The sequence below is a fragment of the Aspergillus brunneoviolaceus genome (assembly GCF_003184695.1).
Source record: "Aspergillus brunneoviolaceus CBS 621.78 unplaced genomic scaffold BO95scaffold_3, whole genome shotgun sequence".
Classification (NCBI taxonomy): Eukaryota; Fungi; Ascomycota; class Eurotiomycetes; order Eurotiales; family Aspergillaceae; genus Aspergillus; species Aspergillus brunneoviolaceus.
This window is the reverse complement of record NW_020290733.1, coordinates 1-17753: the sequence shown is the minus strand read 5'-3', so window position 1 is coordinate 17753 and position 17753 is coordinate 1. Positions and strand designations below refer to the sequence as shown.

The 17753-nt window shown below is 51.4% G+C and overlaps 4 protein-coding genes across 4 annotated transcripts; 2 read left to right on the top strand and 2 right to left on the bottom strand.

Moving 5' to 3' along the window:
* Positions 1–3175: 3175 nt before the first annotated feature.
* On the top strand, positions 3176–5906 carry BO95DRAFT_112125 (DUF2457 domain-containing protein). Its single transcript, XM_025580380.1, has one exon. It carries the CDS (start codon positions 3600–3602, stop codon positions 5793–5795), a length of 2196 nt encoding a protein of 731 aa, XP_025447265.1. The 5' UTR covers positions 3176–3599; the 3' UTR covers positions 5796–5906.
* A 745-nt stretch (positions 5907–6651) lies between these two features.
* sar1 (Arf family GTPase SAR1) lies at positions 6652–7900 on the top strand (the record flags this gene model as incomplete). The annotated part of the gene is made up of 6 exons (XM_025582090.1): positions 6652–6670; positions 6877–6980; positions 7192–7231; positions 7331–7396; positions 7486–7785; positions 7860–7900. 6 exons carry the CDS (start codon positions 6652–6654, stop codon positions 7898–7900), a joined length of 570 nt encoding a protein of 189 aa, XP_025447264.1.
* Positions 7901–10011: 2111 nt separating this feature from the next.
* On the bottom strand, positions 10012–11309 carry glcA (type 1 serine/threonine-protein phosphatase catalytic subunit GLC7; the record flags this gene model as incomplete). The annotated part of the gene is made up of 4 exons (XM_025584784.1): positions 10012–10107; positions 10171–10470; positions 10647–11048; positions 11133–11309. The coding sequence occupies 4 exons, from the start codon at positions 11307–11309 to the stop codon at positions 10012–10014; spliced, it is 975 nt and encodes a 324-aa protein (XP_025447263.1).
* Positions 11310–14632: 3323 nt separating this feature from the next.
* BO95DRAFT_351475 (leucine-rich repeat domain-containing protein) lies at positions 14633–17167 on the bottom strand (the record flags this gene model as incomplete). The annotated part of the gene is made up of 2 exons (XM_025582084.1): positions 14633–17023; positions 17126–17167. 2 exons carry the CDS (start codon positions 17165–17167, stop codon positions 14633–14635), a joined length of 2433 nt encoding a protein of 810 aa, XP_025447262.1.
* Positions 17168–17753: the final 586 nt, after the last annotated feature.

The window sequence follows — 17753 nt, the reverse complement described above, 5'->3', positions numbered from 1 at the left end:
TAGGAAGGTGAGTCTTAACGAGTCTGGATGGCCGATGACCGGAGAGGTAGGAAGAATAGATCGGGGCCCAGACGTTCAACTCTTACTCTTTTCTTCCCCCTCCGGACGGGATTGTGAGATAATGATGAGCAAGTTCGAAACTTCACTTTCCACAGTCGTGGTACGATGTTGTTTTTTTAGTGTCTGATCGGCATTGTCTGGTCTTCTCTTTCTGAGTACTGGACAGTACGACTGAATATCTAACCGACACGACTGGCGTTTCCTATCCGGTTCCAAGCACTAAGGTCAAATGCGCACTAGCCTCTTCGTCAATCAGGGGCACACACACACACTTCCACTCAGTTGCGTAGCTCAACTTCCCAGCGATGGGAACCGGGAAAGGCTTTACGTCAGAGCCGCCAAGATCGTGGCTTTTCCGGATCAGGAACGAGCTGGCAATTGGAACCAGCTCTATTGCTCAAGTGTGTCTCGGCAAAGGCAATAGTCGAGAGAATACCAAGCATTCATTATTGAAATTGATAGAGGCCAAGTGCGAGGACTTGTAGCATTGTGTTTGATCCAAGGGGGTTGATATGCAAGAAGGAATTCGAGGTTAAGGGGAACAATAAGTGAGGCGCGTGAAGTCATTGCTTTAGTTACATTGGGAGGGAGAGGATGAGAAAGACTGGGAAGGACCCCCATTAGATGTCCGTCCTAACTACGTATGTCGTAGCGACAGTGCGACACCGTCTTCGCCGAGAGACCAACCATGCTAGACTCTTCCTAGACGGACTTACTCCATTACTCTGTCATGCGGAGTAGTTAGTTAGCTATCTAGCAAGCTACTCAACACATCGCGGTGCGACAAAGCACCCAACGGGCGCATCTCAGGTAGGGTAGAGAGATAAGGAGAAAGGGAGTCCTACTTTATGCATGAATAATGAGTAACTAAACCTTACGCCAGAATAACAACAATCAATCGGACATAAACTAAACTCGACTGGTGCTAGAGGTCCTAACCCATCGCCAAAGGCTTCATAGAGCGAAGCATTGCTGAAACGGCTTCGGCGCGACCCCGACGACGGATGTCCACGACGGTGGGTTGGTGGTTCTTACCTAATTGGGGCCCGCCCTCGTCTGTTCGGGTTCGCCTTGCCGTGCACGGCTGGAAGCGCCTGTCTGTAATTACTCTGACAATACACCCTGCCGTTTCAATACACGGCCCGTCATGATTACTGACCAGTTCGGTCGGTCCGTCCATCCACTCGGTCGGTAGGGCAACTTTTCGCCCACACGATGAGGGAGGCGGTTACGAGGACAGACAGACGGCAACTGCCAGTTGCAGCTCGTGCCGCTCAGATGCTGCCACTGCTGTTGGTGCTAGACTAGCTGCTGCTGCTGGCTGCTGGCTGCTGCCCTGCCCTGCTCCGGCGTGTCCTCGTGGGGTGAAAATCGATCATCTTCTCACTTCATCGTCCTCCCTCTCGTCTCTCCTTGCCGCATACTACCTATGTACAGACTACATACAGTACACGGCTGGGGAACCAGTTCTTCCATTTCTTCCCTGTCTGGAATGTTGTTGTTTCTTTGCATTCGAGATTCGTACGACATTCCGATCAGATAAATTATCTCTCCGTCGTACATGTTCTAGAAAGAGCCAATCAATCCCTTGCCTTTCTCTGAATTGTGTCCCTCTTTTTATTCCTTTTTCTGTGTTGTGCGTTCTACAAAGTATTATCACCAGGTTCGTACAGGATCGAGGGTTGAGAAAAAGATCCTAGCGAGTCGCGGACGAATAAGTCAGCTATACCCAGCGAGGGAATTTCTGGCTGACCGGGTCAGTAAGATCGAGTATAGCCTGGCTTGGTCGTGAGCCAACTTTCAAAATGCCTCATAGTGATCGTGGGGGGAGGGGAGGGGGGACGGCTGCTGTCTCTGATACTAGTCTTGTCTCATAGGATGAAACCGGGTGGTAACAAGAACTGGTGACGCCCCCCCAAGAGGCAGGTCAAAGGGACGAACAATAAGGGCTCTTTCAATGGTTTTTTTCGTGTTAACTTAGAATCTTTAACCGGATCTTTGGGCTCTCAATTGCAAAAAGGATATTTTTCCAGTGCAAAGTTTTTCTTTCTTGTCGTGTTTTTTGATCTTTATTTTGGCCACCCAGTACTCCGGGATTACCTAGTTCAGCGGAACAAAGACTGCGCACTGCTGCTTCATCGTGGTATCGATATGTATTGGTCATGAACCCATCAGCGTCACGTAGCCGCAGGAACCAAAGCATTGCATTGGGTTGAGGAAGCAAAAGGGCTGCAAAGCACCAGAGTGGAGCCAGGCTTGGCGGGGTTGGTTGGACCGAGCGTCTCTTAGGCCCTCTGCGCAACGAAGCAAAAGAAGCCTCAGAGAAGATCAGAACATTATCCCCCTGCGGATTGGTTGATGCTGGTCTTTGTGTGTGTGTGTGGGCGTGTGGGCGTGTGTGCGTGAGTGTGGCCTGGCTTGCCCGCTTGCCTGCTTTTCATCTGTAGTAGTCTAGTCTCTGGTTCAGTGGTTTCCTGCCCTCGATCGGTTTGCCCTGCCGTGGGAGAAAGTGTGGCGACGAGAGACAGCTAAACCCGGTTCAGTTGCTGCTGGTGCAGGTGCAGTGCAGTAGACTCGGTGTTGTTCCCACCCCGATGGAAAGGGAAAAGAACCAAACCTGGCGCCGCTCTCCCGCACCGCACACACCTCTCCTCCCCAACTGAAAGGGCTTTTTACCCTGCAAATCGTCATTCACCCACAATAGTTACTACTACTCCCCCATTTTAACCGCTTCCCTATTTTACCAACACCAAGTACTGTACTGACACTGTTTAATTACATACAATACCACCTCTCTTCTCTCCTCCACCAGGCTCAGCTCTCTCTCTCCCAGTCTCCCCTCCCCCAACCCTGAAAAGAATTTTCTTTCCCGATTTAATTTTTCTTATTCTCCATTTTAATTTCATTTTAATCATATTTCATTTTAATTTTTATTTTTTGCCTTTTCCACCTTCCCCCCCCCCTCCCTTAATCACTTTTATTTTCCGATCATCTCTACATTCCTTCTTCCCTCATCTCAATCCCACCTAACACTGCCAACACATTGCACCTGCGAAACTCTTTCGACGCGTCTTCTTCTTCTGGCGCTCTCTGAGCTGCCAATCTCTGAAGAAGGCGTAAGTCCATCTCTTGGCCGCATACCTGAACGCTCTTGTCCTCCTTTAACCTTTTACTCTTTACGCTCCACCTACCGCACCATGTGTTCTATATCATGACAATCCTCGTCCTGCTAAGGACAACCTAAAGCACCGCCCTCTGGGTCGATCAGTACTTCTATTGATCGATAGCGAGAGAGCATCTTCCTTCTTGATCTTGAATTGAAGCAATTATCCTTTATTATCCTTCTCCTGGAGACTCAATATCCCATTGACTCGCCCTCCGTCTTAACTACCTACCACTTACCGCCACTATCCCGCCGAGTCACCTCACCTATACGACCAACCCAACCTCCCACACCTCCGAGCCACCTTAATCTCCCTCTCACGCCATCTCCGACCTACCTCCTGTCTTACCTTATTAATATCCTAATTCTTCAAGGAATGGCACAGTTGCGTGGTGGTGAACGGCCATTTGCCTCAATACACAACCTACTGAAGATGCTACTCTCACCTCACCAGTCCAACAAGTCGGCCCCTCAAGATACCGACATGGTGGAGGATATGGATGAACCTCCTGATCACCGTTTTCTGAATACTTCAATGAACAACATGGACGAGGGTGTCGTCTACGTCAAGTCTCCCACCGCCATGTCGGATCGCAAAGAATCACTCCTTACCCGGGCCCTGAAGAACAGCCCCCCTCTCAGTCCCACCGACCACGCTTCGTCCTCGCACGAACACAGTTTCTACCGCTCCTATACCTACACGAACATCAGCGGCATCTCCACCGCAGAGCTGACCAGCGATGGTGGCCTTACCAGCCCGTCCTTGTCCAACACTCCGAGCCCGCCACTGCCTTCCCACCTGACCAGCAAGCCCTCTTCAATGGGCGACAAGCGAAAGGCGGAAGCTGTGGAGGGTGGTGAGCATGCTGTGGAGGCGAATCTGGGGCGCAAGAGGTGCATCAGCTTCGCCTGCGGTCGCAAGGCCGAAGAACCAAAGCCCGAGACCCCTATCGCACAGCGTTCGACAGCCAAGACCAACGACTCCAGCCCCACACCCACGGAACCTAAGCGCAAGACCGTCCTCACGTTTGTCTGCCCGGCACGGGACCCTGAGACGAAGAGGGAACGGTCTCCCCACCGCCCGAATGCCTTCCGGTGCCGCCCGCGCGGGTCGCCTGCGCCTCTCGCACGCAAGGCTTCCCCGAAGAAAGAGACCCCTCCCGCCAAAGAAGCCGCTCCTGAGAAGCCTGCACCCGAGCGTCGAGGTGTTCCTACTAAGGGCTTGGGCAAGTTCGAGGAGTCCGAGGCCACCCGCTTCCACGAGTTTGCTAGCTCCATGGATGAGGACGACGAATGGGTGACCAAGTCTGGGGAGTATGAGCAGAAGATTACGCTAAATGACTGCATGAAAAAGGAATTTGCCATCCGCAAGCTCGGGGAGGAAGCCGAGGAAGAGGCCCTTGATGAGGAGGCAGAGGAGGACGCAGACGATTCCGAGGATGACTCAACGGTCCACGACTTCTCTTCTGACGACGATGGAAATGAGTCAGACAACGAGGCTGGCTTTGCCGACTCGGATGACGAAAGTGACAATGGTTCAGACTATGAGTGGTGGGCTCCGACTAGTACGACGGCTGCTACCAGTCCTCAGGCCCCGGACTTCACTCGGTTCACGTTCAGCCGCCGCAACTCGAACACCTCGCTCGAGTCCGCAAACGATAGCCACCAGCCACAGAAATGGTCCCCCGCCTTCTCCGGAAATACCGGTGGTCGTGTGCCGATGAAGATCCCTAAGCTGCGTCCCGGCACCCCTAACCTTCCCGATAGTACGGATTTCGTCTGCGGTACATTTGACGAGGATCGTCCTCTGGAGGCCGCCTACAAGTCTTGCATTGAGCAACGCCGTCTGTCAAAGCAAATCATCATCCCCCAGGATATCGACCCCAGTTTCCCTACCTCAGATCCCGAGGACAACGAAGACATGGACGAAGAGGATGTTGCCGAGTCTGTTCCAGAAGACGGACCTCGAGGACGGACTGGTCGGGACAGCAGCCGCAAAGCTTCTCCCCGCCAGTCTCCCAAGCGCATGGTCTCTCCCCCTCCTCCCAAGCGCATGGTCTCCCCACCTCCGCGTCGTCATGGTCGTGCATCTCCCCGCCGTCTACGGTCGCCACCACCCATGAAGCAGCGGTCTTCAACTCGGGATCTGGAGACGGTGGATGAGGTGCCTGCACAGGGACTTAACATCAGCGAACTGGTGCAGCGTCCTTCCATGTCCCGCACCAAGTCCCTCCCTCGTACCCCTAACCCATTCTTCACCAGCCTGGACAAGTCTCACCGGTGGTCTGGCATTGTTCCAGTGCAGGAGTCGCCAGAGCGCGATCTATCACGCACCCGTGAAGTGCACATGAGAGGCCCCATCGATATTGTTGAGGGTCTGGAGAAGAAGCGTCAGAAACGGAAGGAGAAGTTTTGGCGCACCCATTGCCGCAAAGCTGCCAAGGAGCAGATGGAACGGCGACCGATCCCCGGCAAAGGTGCTGAACGGATGAAGGAGCTTGGCCTCGAAGTTGCTGAGAGGTGCAGAGCTTATGGCGTTGGAGAAAGCGCCCAGCTCGTCCTATCCGTTTAGACCGATATTTTGCCTTCGAATGAGGGGATTCGAGTCCTTCTTGTACATACTTTGATTATTATTTTCCCCTTTCAGTCGCCCGCTCGAGCTTACGATTTCCCGTGTGGATCGACTGGGGTGTACAGAATTGAACCAAGCGTCATTCGCTTTTGCACTTAAGCTTGCCTTCGCTGTCCTTATTTACTCTGTCAACGTGTCCCACGGTATTCGATTGGTTCGAAATGTTCCTTTATCTGCATATGTGCTGGGCGGTCGCATTTTTCGTGTGTGTCTGGCTCTTCTACTTTTGCGGTTCCTTTCTGTCCTTGATCTTGTCACGATTATCGATTTTTGTTTTTTCTCTTTTATTGCGGTCGGTGTTTTGCTCGATTCCAGCCTGGATTTGCATGGCGGCGGATTCCTTTGAGATTATACCCCTGCTTGTTTTCTCTTTGTCAGGTTACTATTATTGTATTCAAGCCCCAAGGCAACGGGGAGCGATCCGGCTTTTTTTTTGAAGTCAAATGCCAAACATTTACATCATATACCCAAGATGAGTTGGCCAGCGAAACACGTTGTAGCATTTAGTGTAGATGCAGTTACAGCAGACAGACTTGAAGGTCGGGACCGGCAGATCTCCCGGCGGTAGAGTTGGTTGAAAGAAGTTGGTTGGCATTAGCGCTCGGCTAAGGCGTCAAGGCAAGCGACCGTCCAACGTCAACTGACCGCAATCTGTCTCCTTCCCTTCCCTCTTATCTCCCGTCCGTCTCGTATCCCAGCTCGTACCACACCACCGCCGCTGCTTTTGCTGCTGCTTGCTTTGCCTTTTCCTTCTGGAAGTTCCAGCGATTTCACTGATTTCAAGCATTTGCCCACCATGTGGATCATTAACTGGTGTAGGTAGCTCCCTTCCTGAGTCGGGTGTTATTCCATTCCCCGATGCGAACGTGCTTACTTTGCCCTGGGAGAGCGCGAACACGAGAGTGGGCATGAAGAAAGAACGAGAGATGTTTGGCAATAGCTCATCGTTTCAGTCGCTTGTCATGTGTTCATATTCTTTTCGTGCTTGACATGCTGACAATCGCCGTTCCCTTCCATCTAGTCTACGACCTTCTGGCCTCCCTTGGCCTGCTCAACAAGCACGCCAAGCTGCTCTTCCTCGGTCTCGACAATGCCGGAAAGACCACCCTCTTGCACATGCTGAAGGTACGTGATGATGGAGTTATCACTGTCTGTGTGTGGGATAGTGTACCAACGAGGGTGGTGGCTGTGTTGGATCAGTCTACCATTCTTGGGGAGGAATTGGGCATCCACAAAACAAAGCCCCCCCCTCTCTTCTTGCTCGAAGATGAGACGATGGGGCCAACCTTGCAAAAGAGTCTAGAATGACAGACTAACCTTTCGGCTCTTGCGATAGAATGACCGCGTTGCCATTCTCCAGCCTACCGCTCACCCCAGTACGTTTTTCGCCACCCCGCTGCTTCCCGCACGGCTCATATTGGTTGAGCTTCGTGAGCTCGTGGTAATGCGGACTGCAAACTAACCTTGAAGCTTAGCGTCGGAGGAGCTTGCCATCGGTAACAACCGCTTCACGACCTTCGACCTGGGTGGTCACCAGCAGGGTGAGTAAACTCAATTCAATAGAGAGGAGATATTCAACCGGGGAGGGCAAGAAGGCACAAGAAACTGACGTAATGGTATATGCCCACAGCTCGCCGTCTCTGGAAGGATTACTTCCCTGAAGTCAGCGGTATCGTCTTCCTGGTCGACGCCAAGGACCACGAGCGGTTCCCCGAGTCCAAGGCCGAGTTGGACGCCCTGCTTGCGATGGAGGATCTGGCCAAGGTCCCCTTCTTGATCCTGGGCAACAAGATCGATCATCCGGATGCCGTCAGCGAGGATGAGCTCCGTCACCAGCTGGGTCTGTACCAGACCACGGGTAAGGGCAAGGTCCCTCTTGAGGGAATCAGGCCCATCGAGGTGTTCATGTGCAGTGTTGTCATGAGACAGGGTGCGTTTGGCTGAACCATTCCCCTTTTCTTTTCTGGTTGCGGATGCTAATCATGTGGATTTTGCGTGCTACAGGTTACGGCGAAGGTATCAGATGGCTGTCTCAATACGTCTAAACGGTTGTATACCCATCCTTGATTTACCGGAATCGCCTAAGCCTACCTGCCAACCGTACCGATATACACCATCCACCCTTCTTCCCCCTTAAACCCTCTTGTCTACTCTACCGCTTTCAATCTATACCAATATCTACAACCTGTCAAACATACCCCCCCAGAACCACTTTCTTCCGTTGCCCAGGATTGGGTGATAGTCCGGAGCTTGTTCCCGAACATCGCCCCTCTTTGAAGATTCCCTCGAATGTCATCCATGCTAGTTATGAGTTAGCCTAAACCTCGCCTCAAACTCAACGCAGAACCCCCCCACCAGTCTCCCTCTGTCGCTCAGTTTGTCAGCCAGTTCCTAAACCGCTATTTTGGGAGCGAATCATCACAGCTAATTTACACTACGGGTCCACGTGCTGGTGTGCTGCTGCTGTTGATTCCGCATCCCTATCCACCCATCTCAAGCAAATCCCATTGGTCCTAGTACTAAACTTGCGTGTGTTCTACTTGTGCCGCCACATCAGCTTCAACCATTTCTCTCGCGCTGTTAAATACTTCATCCTCGCAATTCAAACTTCACCCAAGTACCTGATTAGATCGACCAAGGTAGGCGATAATGATGAGCCTACATGTCGCGCAGAGTAGTAGTAGTAGTAGTAGTACTCCATTCCGTCTAGTTAGCGGTTGTGAACCCATTCATTATTACCATCGGCCGCATCCCACACATCAACATCCTGATTGAGATCAAAATCAACGAAGTAGAAAGAACAGAGCATGCCCCTTATAGCAGGGATCGAGTACAGGCCAACTGAACCTTCACACATCGTTTCACACTCTACTCCTCCCCCAGCCCCCTTCAAAATCCTCTCTTCTAACACCATGATCAAAAATCCCAAAGTCCAAGCCGCATTCCCCCTAAACAGCTACTTTCCAGGAGGGGGGGGGGGGAGGGATGACACAGCGGTGCCACCCACCCACAATACCCTCAAAACCAAGCACACCTTACTGATCTACTCCCTGCATTGACTCTTACAGAGGCCGGGATTTTGTTCACGAACGCACAAACGAAACTATTGCCGTTCGAAACGACGAAGCAGTAGGTGGATTGGATTTCTCTTGACTTCTGTGAAATCTTCTTTGCGACCCTAAGCATCCACTGAACGCCGCCGGATGCAGAACCTCGTCTATCGTCTTCTATTGATATAAAATCTTCTGGTCCCAGATGTCGAGTAACTGAGATGGAAATGACGTTGTCACTAGTGAGGCGTGGTACGGACGAGGAGGGATCGATCAGTTGTTTTTGCCGCGTGGGAAAAGGAATGTATTACCATAGTACCATACATTGAGGGTGTGGTCTCAATTAGGGAGGGGGAGGGTGGCGATATGTTGGGTGAGGGTGTTATGTGGCCGAATTAACTTGGAAAGCGAGTTTTGTCGAGCAGCAAGCAGTGGTGGGCGATGATGCGCTGCGTTGCTTGTTGGAAAGTATATGGTCACGTGCCGGATGGTTGATAAAGAGCAGGGCAGCACAGGACAGGGTATGAATGGTCTCGTCCGGAACGTCAAAAGACACGGGCGTGTCATTGCTTATTTGGTTGGCATTACACTCACAAGAAGATTTTCAGGAAAGAAGAAAAACGCAAATGGAGAACAACACCAGATGCAAGCCCGTCGCTTCGCCTTCCTCTGTCAAATGGATTCGAACAACATGAGATAAGATGGGTAAAGAAGAAAGGAAAAAAAAAGAGGTCAATAAAGACGAACAAGGAGAAAGGAGAAGGAAATGAGAAATAACACCAACCCCTACTTGGGAGCAGAAACTACCTTCCATGTAAGAAAAATGAAAACACATTCAGCGGTAAACATTCATTTGCAAGTCGCTGGATTCTGGAATTCCGGAAGTGGATGATTGTGTTGTGTGTTGTGTGACGTTCCGCGTGGTCGTGTGAGGTTCTCGGGCGGCTCAGGTGTGCTGCTGCTGCTGCCGATCGTCTAGTTTCATGGCCATCGATGTCGTTGGGGGTTTGGGTCTCTCGCTATAGTGTGACATGGTGGGAGTTTTGTTGTTGACGAAGTTTATCTTCGCCCGAACCTGCTGCACATGGAAAAGCTCGTATGATTCCTTACTTCTTCTTTTGCTTTCGCGGAGGAGTGATGGGCCTGCCTGAGCTCATGCCCCCGTAAACGTACTTTTGTTTCTTCTCTGCTGGTTTCAGGATCTATTGGGGGCAAAAAGGTTAGCGCTAGCCGGAGAACACCCGAAGTTCCTTGTCAAAACCAACCTGGAAGGAGCATAGTAGACTTTCGTCGACGCTCATCATTGCACCAGCATTGTCGAATTCGCCGCAGTAGTTGGGCGCACTGAACAATGTGACGAGTTGCCTCTTGGAGAAAAACTCATATCCATCCTCAACGACTTGATGCGCACGACATATCAAGTCCATGTCGTGCTTCTGAAGGAATCGCGATACAACATCCGGGCCGAACGTGAACGAAACGCCACGGTCGTTCTCGCTCCAGCCGGTGATGTCTTTGTCGGGGTCAGACCACAGAAGGTCACACAGGAGACCGCAGTCGGGAATCTATCTCTGTCAGCAGGTGAAGCCTCGAAGCTTCAAGGGGCCCGAGAATATCCTTCGCTTCCAAATGATCCCAAGATGCAGGTGGAAAGAGAGCAGGAAGGCGGACAAAGTAGTTCTTGGTCTTTGGATAACGAACGAACTCCCAGAACCGGCAACCGAAACAAAAATATACTTACATCAGTAGGACGCATGACGCGCCGAATCTGCTCCATGGAGTTCAAATCGGGACTCAAACCTCCGTGCATGGTGAAAATCTTCTCATCAATGATGGCGGCAATGGGCAAGCAGTTGAAGCAATCAGTGAAAGTCTTCCATAGCTTGATGTTGTACCTCCGCTTGCATTCATCGTAGAAACCATAGATACGGTTGATAGAGGCACACTCGTGGTTGCCACGCAGGACGAAGAAGTTCTCGGGGTACTTGATCTTGTAGGCCAGGAGCAAGCAGATGGTCTCCAAGGATTGCTTGCCACGATCGACGTAGTCTCCGAGGAAAAGGTAATTAGCCTCAGGGGGGAAGCCACCGTATTCGAACAGACGCAGGAGGTCGTAGTATTGGCCGTGAATATCACCGCAGATCTGATGAGAACCGCCCGGTTAATGACACTCAATCTAAATCGGATGGCTCGGTATTGGAAGATTCGAAAAAAGAGGTGGCGTTACCTTGATTGGTGCTTCCAATTCCAGCAGGATAGGCTGGGAGATGAAAATCTCTCTCGCCTTAGTGCACAGATAACGGATCTCGGATTCCAAAAGCTGAACTTGCTTGCCTGGCCGGCTACCCCTCACCTCCAGCAATCTATCGATGATCGAATCCAAATCCACTTCCTGATCGGCCATGACTGGGCGATTTTGATGAGACACGACGGGGAGCGGGGGGTGGAAGGAGAAGAACAGAGGAAGGGAAGGTGGGAAAGGAAAAAGATTATTAAGAACAAGCGTCAAGCGAAGGAAAGGAAAGGAAAAGACGCGACGGAAGGCTTTGCGGTGCGCTCGCTAGTAGGACAACTGATGAGAGGACGTCTACTAAGCTGAATAGCAGATGAGGTTTGAAGTCAGAAAATTGTTCCCGGATATGAGATAGAGGTTGGTGGTGGTGGATAGAGTTTTGGGGAAAAGAGGCGATCGAGACGCGCGGGGGAAAAGATCATTGCGCCCGGTGAATTTTTCCTCGACCCTTTTCGCCGATTTCCGCCCACCAATCTATTGTCTTCTTTGCCTCCAGGGGGGAAGAGGAGGGGGGAAGAGGAAAGAATCAATAGTCAAGGGGAGGGAGCAAGATAGAGAGCTTACCAGCCAGAATCTATTAAGACGAGAGCGATGAAGCAAAAAGAGGCCAAATGGCCTTGAGGGGGAGAGGGGGAAAGTCAGATGAAGGTCTGGCCGGGGGAGATGCCAGAAGACGTCAAGAGAAGAAAGCAATCCGTGGTCGAAAAAGGTGGAGGATGATGCGCAGTGGTGATAACGAGGAGATGCGGCTAGCAAAGGCTCGAGAGCGAAAGGGCTGCTCTGGACGGGGCCGTTGCAAAAAATAGCAGCAGGCGGCGGGAGAGATGGTTTTTGGGGGGGAGGGAAGAAAGAGGAGAGAAAGAGAGAGAGAGAGAGACCCAGAGAGACCCAGAGCAAGTTTGGCGGCGGGTAAGAAAGGCAGGAAAACTGAGGATTCCACCCAAAAGATCTAGCGCTCTAAAAGACACCGGGTGCTAACGGCAATCGCGAAGAATCTCTTCGAATAAAGGGAGGGTGAAAAGCTTTTGTTTTCTCTGATATCAACTGGATGGTGATGAGAGAGAGAGAGAGGGGTGGGAGGAGTGTGAGAGGAGAAAAAAAATAATTAAGAAGGAAAATGATGGAGGGGAGGGTAGGAGAGGGGAAGTCGAGTGCGCGCACGCAGTAACTCAAAAGAAGAGAAGCAAGAAGAAAACAACTGTTGGTCGGCAATCAAGGGGATCTATCTTTCTAGGAACTGTGCTCCAGCTAGACAAATGATGGCCGATTTTTGGAGATTCTTCGCCCAAACGAAGTCGAATGGATACAGACGAAGAAGATATAGATGGAACCCAACGAACTGTATAGGAAAGGAGTACGGAGTAGCCAGGCAGCAAAAGGTGGATGGAGGAAGAGGAGTACGGAGTACTAGAGCGATAACGAAGCAACAACTTTCCAGCAGCACAAGAGACGCGCGCGCGCGAGAGAGTGGGTGGGCAAGTGGGCAGTGGCAGTGGGCAGTGGGCAGTGGGTAGCGTAGCGGGCAGTGAGTGAGTGGGCAGTGGAGAGTGAGGAAGTAAAGAAGAAGAGGTGGAGAGGATGAAGCGGCGCGGGAGAGCCAGGAGAAAGAGAGGGAAAAGGATTCTTTCTCTGTTACTTTCATCGGTATGGCAAAATCCTCGTTTTCCGTGCAGATCGGCCTCGTTGATTGGTCTGCAGCCCAAGGCGGCGAGAAAGAAGAGGAGGAGGCGACTAAGCTGGAGGTCGGTTTGAATGTAACGGAGTATACAATCAATCTTGACAACAACAACAACAATAACAATAACAGAACCTAAACAACCACAACCACAACTACCACCTACCACCTACCACCTACCATCTGCAACAATAATCATTGAATGTTCTGCATTTCCCCACCCGCATCATATTTCCGATCGCTGCACTTCCGATATAACCACAGACTAATGTCACGCTCCCCATTGCGCATACCTCTCTCTCCCTCTCAGTCATCCATCAGCAGCAGCATCCTCTTGAGTTGATCCTTCCATTCCATCCCAACCCGACCAGGCCAGACCAATTCCCAACACGGGTGATTGGCACTCTCCCAAAACATGAATCCTCCTCCCCCGGACAACCTCACGCGATAGATTCTGCAAGGAGGTTGACGGCCTGAAGTGAGTATACTTCCCCCACACTTGGCATCAAAGGTAATGGAGGCAATGCGGTAGGAGGCGTCAACTAGTTACTAGGTAGTACTTACTCTCCGTCATCGTCGAGCCGTCGGTCGGCGCACGAGCACCCTCCCCCGACCATCCGTCTGTCTGTCTGTCTGCCCAACAGCAGCACAGGAGGTTCCAGAAGAGCAGGTGTCATATCCCTTCCTCAGTAATTGTTCACAACAAGCTTCCGGGCGGATTTCCGCCCTTTCCAGAATCGTTCCATTCGTTTCATTCATTCGCGGATTGACCGCGGCTACGAAAATTATTGGGTGTCTATGGAGGCGATGACGCACAGATGCCGAGTTCGAAAGCAACCCAAATCGCATGGCATTTCAACTATTGGCACTATCGCTGGCAGATTCTTTGACTCATCACAATATTTTCGTGTCTCATGCATTAGGTCCGAAACTTCATCATGGGTCTTGTGAGAAATCCGAGAAAAAAAAAGGCCGCTTCATCAGAAAGGGAGAAATGGGTACTGCGAGTTGAAGCACGAGAATAAAAGTATACAGCGTGAGCACCCAAGCAATCGCAAGCCAAACAGAAACCGGCCATCAAGAGAGCATTGGACGGGTCAGAAACAAAACAATGCTAGTAACGCCGCACCTGGACTCCAGCACCAAATACAATACAAAGCGGTCTAAAGTAGGAAGCAATGTTCTTTCATCACGCCTCCAATCGAAATGGACCAGCCGAAAAAAAGGTCTCATGCACGTCATAAAATGTATAGTTGTGGGGAAGGTAGAGGAGCAGGAGAGCGAGGCGAAATGGGTAGTGATGTAAAGAACCAGGTAAGGCGTGGCACGCCGTGGACCTATAAGCTGGAAATGATCTCAAAACGCCATGGATTATGCAGTTCAGCAAGTAGTTGCCAGTCGCACATATGGGAAATTTCGGCATTCAACATGTCGAGTATATTCAAGAACCCGAATTAAGTGTCATGGAAGAATCGCTTTTGTCGAAGCCAAGGTAACTTTTCCGTATCGCGGAGATGAATGTCGTGTCTCAGTCAAGTGAGGTTGGTATCGTCGGTCAGGTCATCGATGTTCTGCGCTCCGCCCTCGTTTTCCCCTTCTCGTTCTTTCTTTCATCTCCCTTGCTTTTGAGTTTTCTGCTTTTTTTTTGTGTCGATTCCAGTTCTGTCGTCTCCAACCGGACCTTTGTGTTTATGACCTAGGTCATCCGAGTCGCTAGTCGTGAAGCATCTTAAACCTAAAGCGCGGACCAAAACTCATTTCAACTCAGAGCATGTCCTCCACTTAGTATGACCGGTGGGCTCACCCTGGTCAGGGAATCGGCCGGCATTCTGGTCGCTTCGGTAAAATCAGTCCCTGTGCGGGGCACAGTAACATCAGTTGGACTGTGTTTCCAGCCCCGGTCACCGAGTTGCGCAAGCCACGTGTTGCCCAGTTCCTGCCGGAGAGCATCCAATTCCCGTCGGTAAAAATCCTCATCCATACTCCAGCCTATGCTCTGTAGTGCTCGCTGAGGTGTAGGACGCTCTTCGGTTTGACCAATGGATTGTGTTTGTTCATGGTCGAAATTACTGGAGTTCTTAGGGTTGGGAGGTCTGGCCTGGGGTCCACCATCAGATTTCCATTGACGGTCGAAAGACGGCGAGATAAACGGGTCTTCAAGTGATTGGACATGGTGAACAGGAAGAGTAGAAGGCACCACTGCACCTGGAGTATCATTACCATCAGTGGAGGGTGTCTCCTGCGGTCGATCGATGATCCTCCGCCGAGTTCCCTTTTTGCGACGCGTCGACCCCACCTCGACTTCACCCTGGAACACACGACCAGTGGGTCGCCCCTGTTCGTGAAGCAACGGGGCTGTCTGGTTGATGGTGTTGGATGATGGTTTGCTGACCACGGCTGAGAGATCAGCCGCAGCCGATCGTATGACAGGTGCAGCTTCGGGTTCCGCAGCTCGCTCCACCAGCTGTTTCCGTTCCGTGTATCCGGGCCCGGAACCATCAATGATGATGTCTTCCGAGTACCCGGGAGTACGGCGGAAAAGATTGAAGATGATCACGCGGTAATTAGGATGCGTCTTGACAAACGGATTACCCGATACCCAGATCTCCCGTATCTCAGGGAGGTTTGTGAGCCTGGCGATCTCTGTCGGATCGGAGAGGTTGTTATCGCGAAGATCCAACCGCTCCAAGGAGAGCAATCTCTCAATGCCCGCGAGAGAGCGAAGACGATTGCCACGAAGGTTGAGGGCGGTGATGGCGGGAAGAGGATTGCGGGACAGCGAGTGGAGAGATTCTATCATGCAATGCGAAAGGTTCAAAGCGCGTAAAGCAACAAGGGTCGATAAACTATCGGGGACTTCAGTAAACAGGTTGGCCGAAATGTCGAGCGAATGAAGTGTGTTAGCTACAGGCGTAAGACCGGCAGCAGAGATGCTAGTCAAGGAATTATCGGGAAGCCCAAGATGACGCAGGAACCTCCATTTAGAAGCGGGGAGTACCCCAGCCAGTAGATTGGAGGAGCTTCCGTTGCGGTGTCCCGAGGTGTCGCTGGAGTTTGAGCTGCCGGAGCCGGTGCGTCGAATGCGTGAGGCAGTCCCCCGATTATGGCGGTAGGACGAGTGTTTGGAGCTCGTTGGGCGCGAAGGAGAGATACTTCCAGTTCGATGGCGGCTTTTCGAACCTTCCGACGCCATCCGAACCATCGAGGCTGCTTGAGGACTTGTACTCGTTCCGAAAGCCGTATCGGCGACCGGTGATCCTGGCGCCGAAAGGGACCCCGGTGTGTGAGATTTGTTGTTGACAGGTCGAGGGTGCACAGATTGGCTCCAGCCCATCATCGGCCCATTGTTATGGTTTCTGGTTGATCGGCGGCGTCGTTTGTCGATGTCATCCAGTACGATCCCAGTGAGTAACTCGGCAGGATCATCGATGTTTGCCCGCTTGATCGTCAATGTCCGCAGTTGCTCTGACAGTCTGTCCCAACCGAAAAAGGATCGGAAGTCTATATCGATAATCTCTAAAGCGCTCAAGTTCTTGAAGGAGTGGAGGGGCACTGCAGTGTCAAATGGGAACTCTTCATACCCGCGAATCAAACGGGCACGACGATCAGGGGCTAGCCGTAGGCAAGGAATCTTGGTAAAAGCAGAGTATAGGTACTTGGTATCCGCCTCTAGAGCCGCCTTGGCCTTTTCTGACCTGGAGACGGGGTCTTTGGATACCAAACCAAATGAGGACCAAAGCGAACTCATACCAGACATAACACTACGGACACTGGATACGGAGTGGATCGAATCTCGATCCCCCCGGGATCGCTGGGGCTTATTCAAGAATGAGACGTAAGACTGCGAGATGTCTGTATGGATGTTTTCCAGTCTAACATTCAAGGGTCCCACAGCAATGGAAAGTTCTTCGAAGCAGGAGAGGAGGTAGAAGAGATGATGAGGGGTGAGGGTGAGTTTGGCAGGCTTGACGCTCTGCGAGGCGAACTTTAAAGCACCGAACGAAAGCGCAGCTGCCAGGGTGGATGAAGCCGAGCTCGCGGCCGAGCCGGCTTGAGGGTGTGTGGTTTGCACATTTTTGGCAGGTTGGCGTTTCAGCTGCAGAGCGTTCGCCAATGCCTTCTCATGCGTTCGTACGAAACTTGCGAGGTTCTAACGGCGGAAGCACATGTTAGAGCACAATGGCATTGAGGTGCATAGCACAACAAACCAAATCGGGGCGTGGCAACCATGTGGGAGGGGGGGAACACCAACCTTGATGAAAAGCTGGCCATCTTCACTGTTCAGCTTCTCCATAACGGGAAATACTTTTGCCCAACAAGACAGGGAATATCTAGCTAGGCGGACTCTGAAAAGGAACGCTCAAGTACTCGTAGTATGGACAGCAAGAGTCGACATCTTGCTAGCCAAGGCACTCGGGAAAAAAAAAAGCTGTGAAGTGCTGCAAGTCAGCAGCAACTCTTGAAAGTTGGCAAGACCTAATGAAAGAACACAGAACAAGGATATTGGAAAGTACCTTGATGGGATATATATGAGGTACAACGGTAAACAATCAACAAACGTGAACACAACAAGCCGCCCACCACAACAATGTAAGATGGAAGAAAATCGAGGAAGAGTTTGGAGAAGGAAAGGACACGCGATAATAAAGGGGGGTATCCTTGAAGTCAGTTGAGAGAAGCTTGTCACCGGGACAAAGCTGAGGAGGGGACAGGAACAAGATGAGGTAGAAGGTATCACCAAAAAAGGAGAAGATGGATGGATGATGGGATGGGGATAGCGATAGAAAAAAAGAGGACCGGGGGGAGCTAATATGCAAGCACCACGGACCTACTGATTTAGCCTAGTGGGTGGTATGTGACGGATGGGGGGGGGAGAGAGA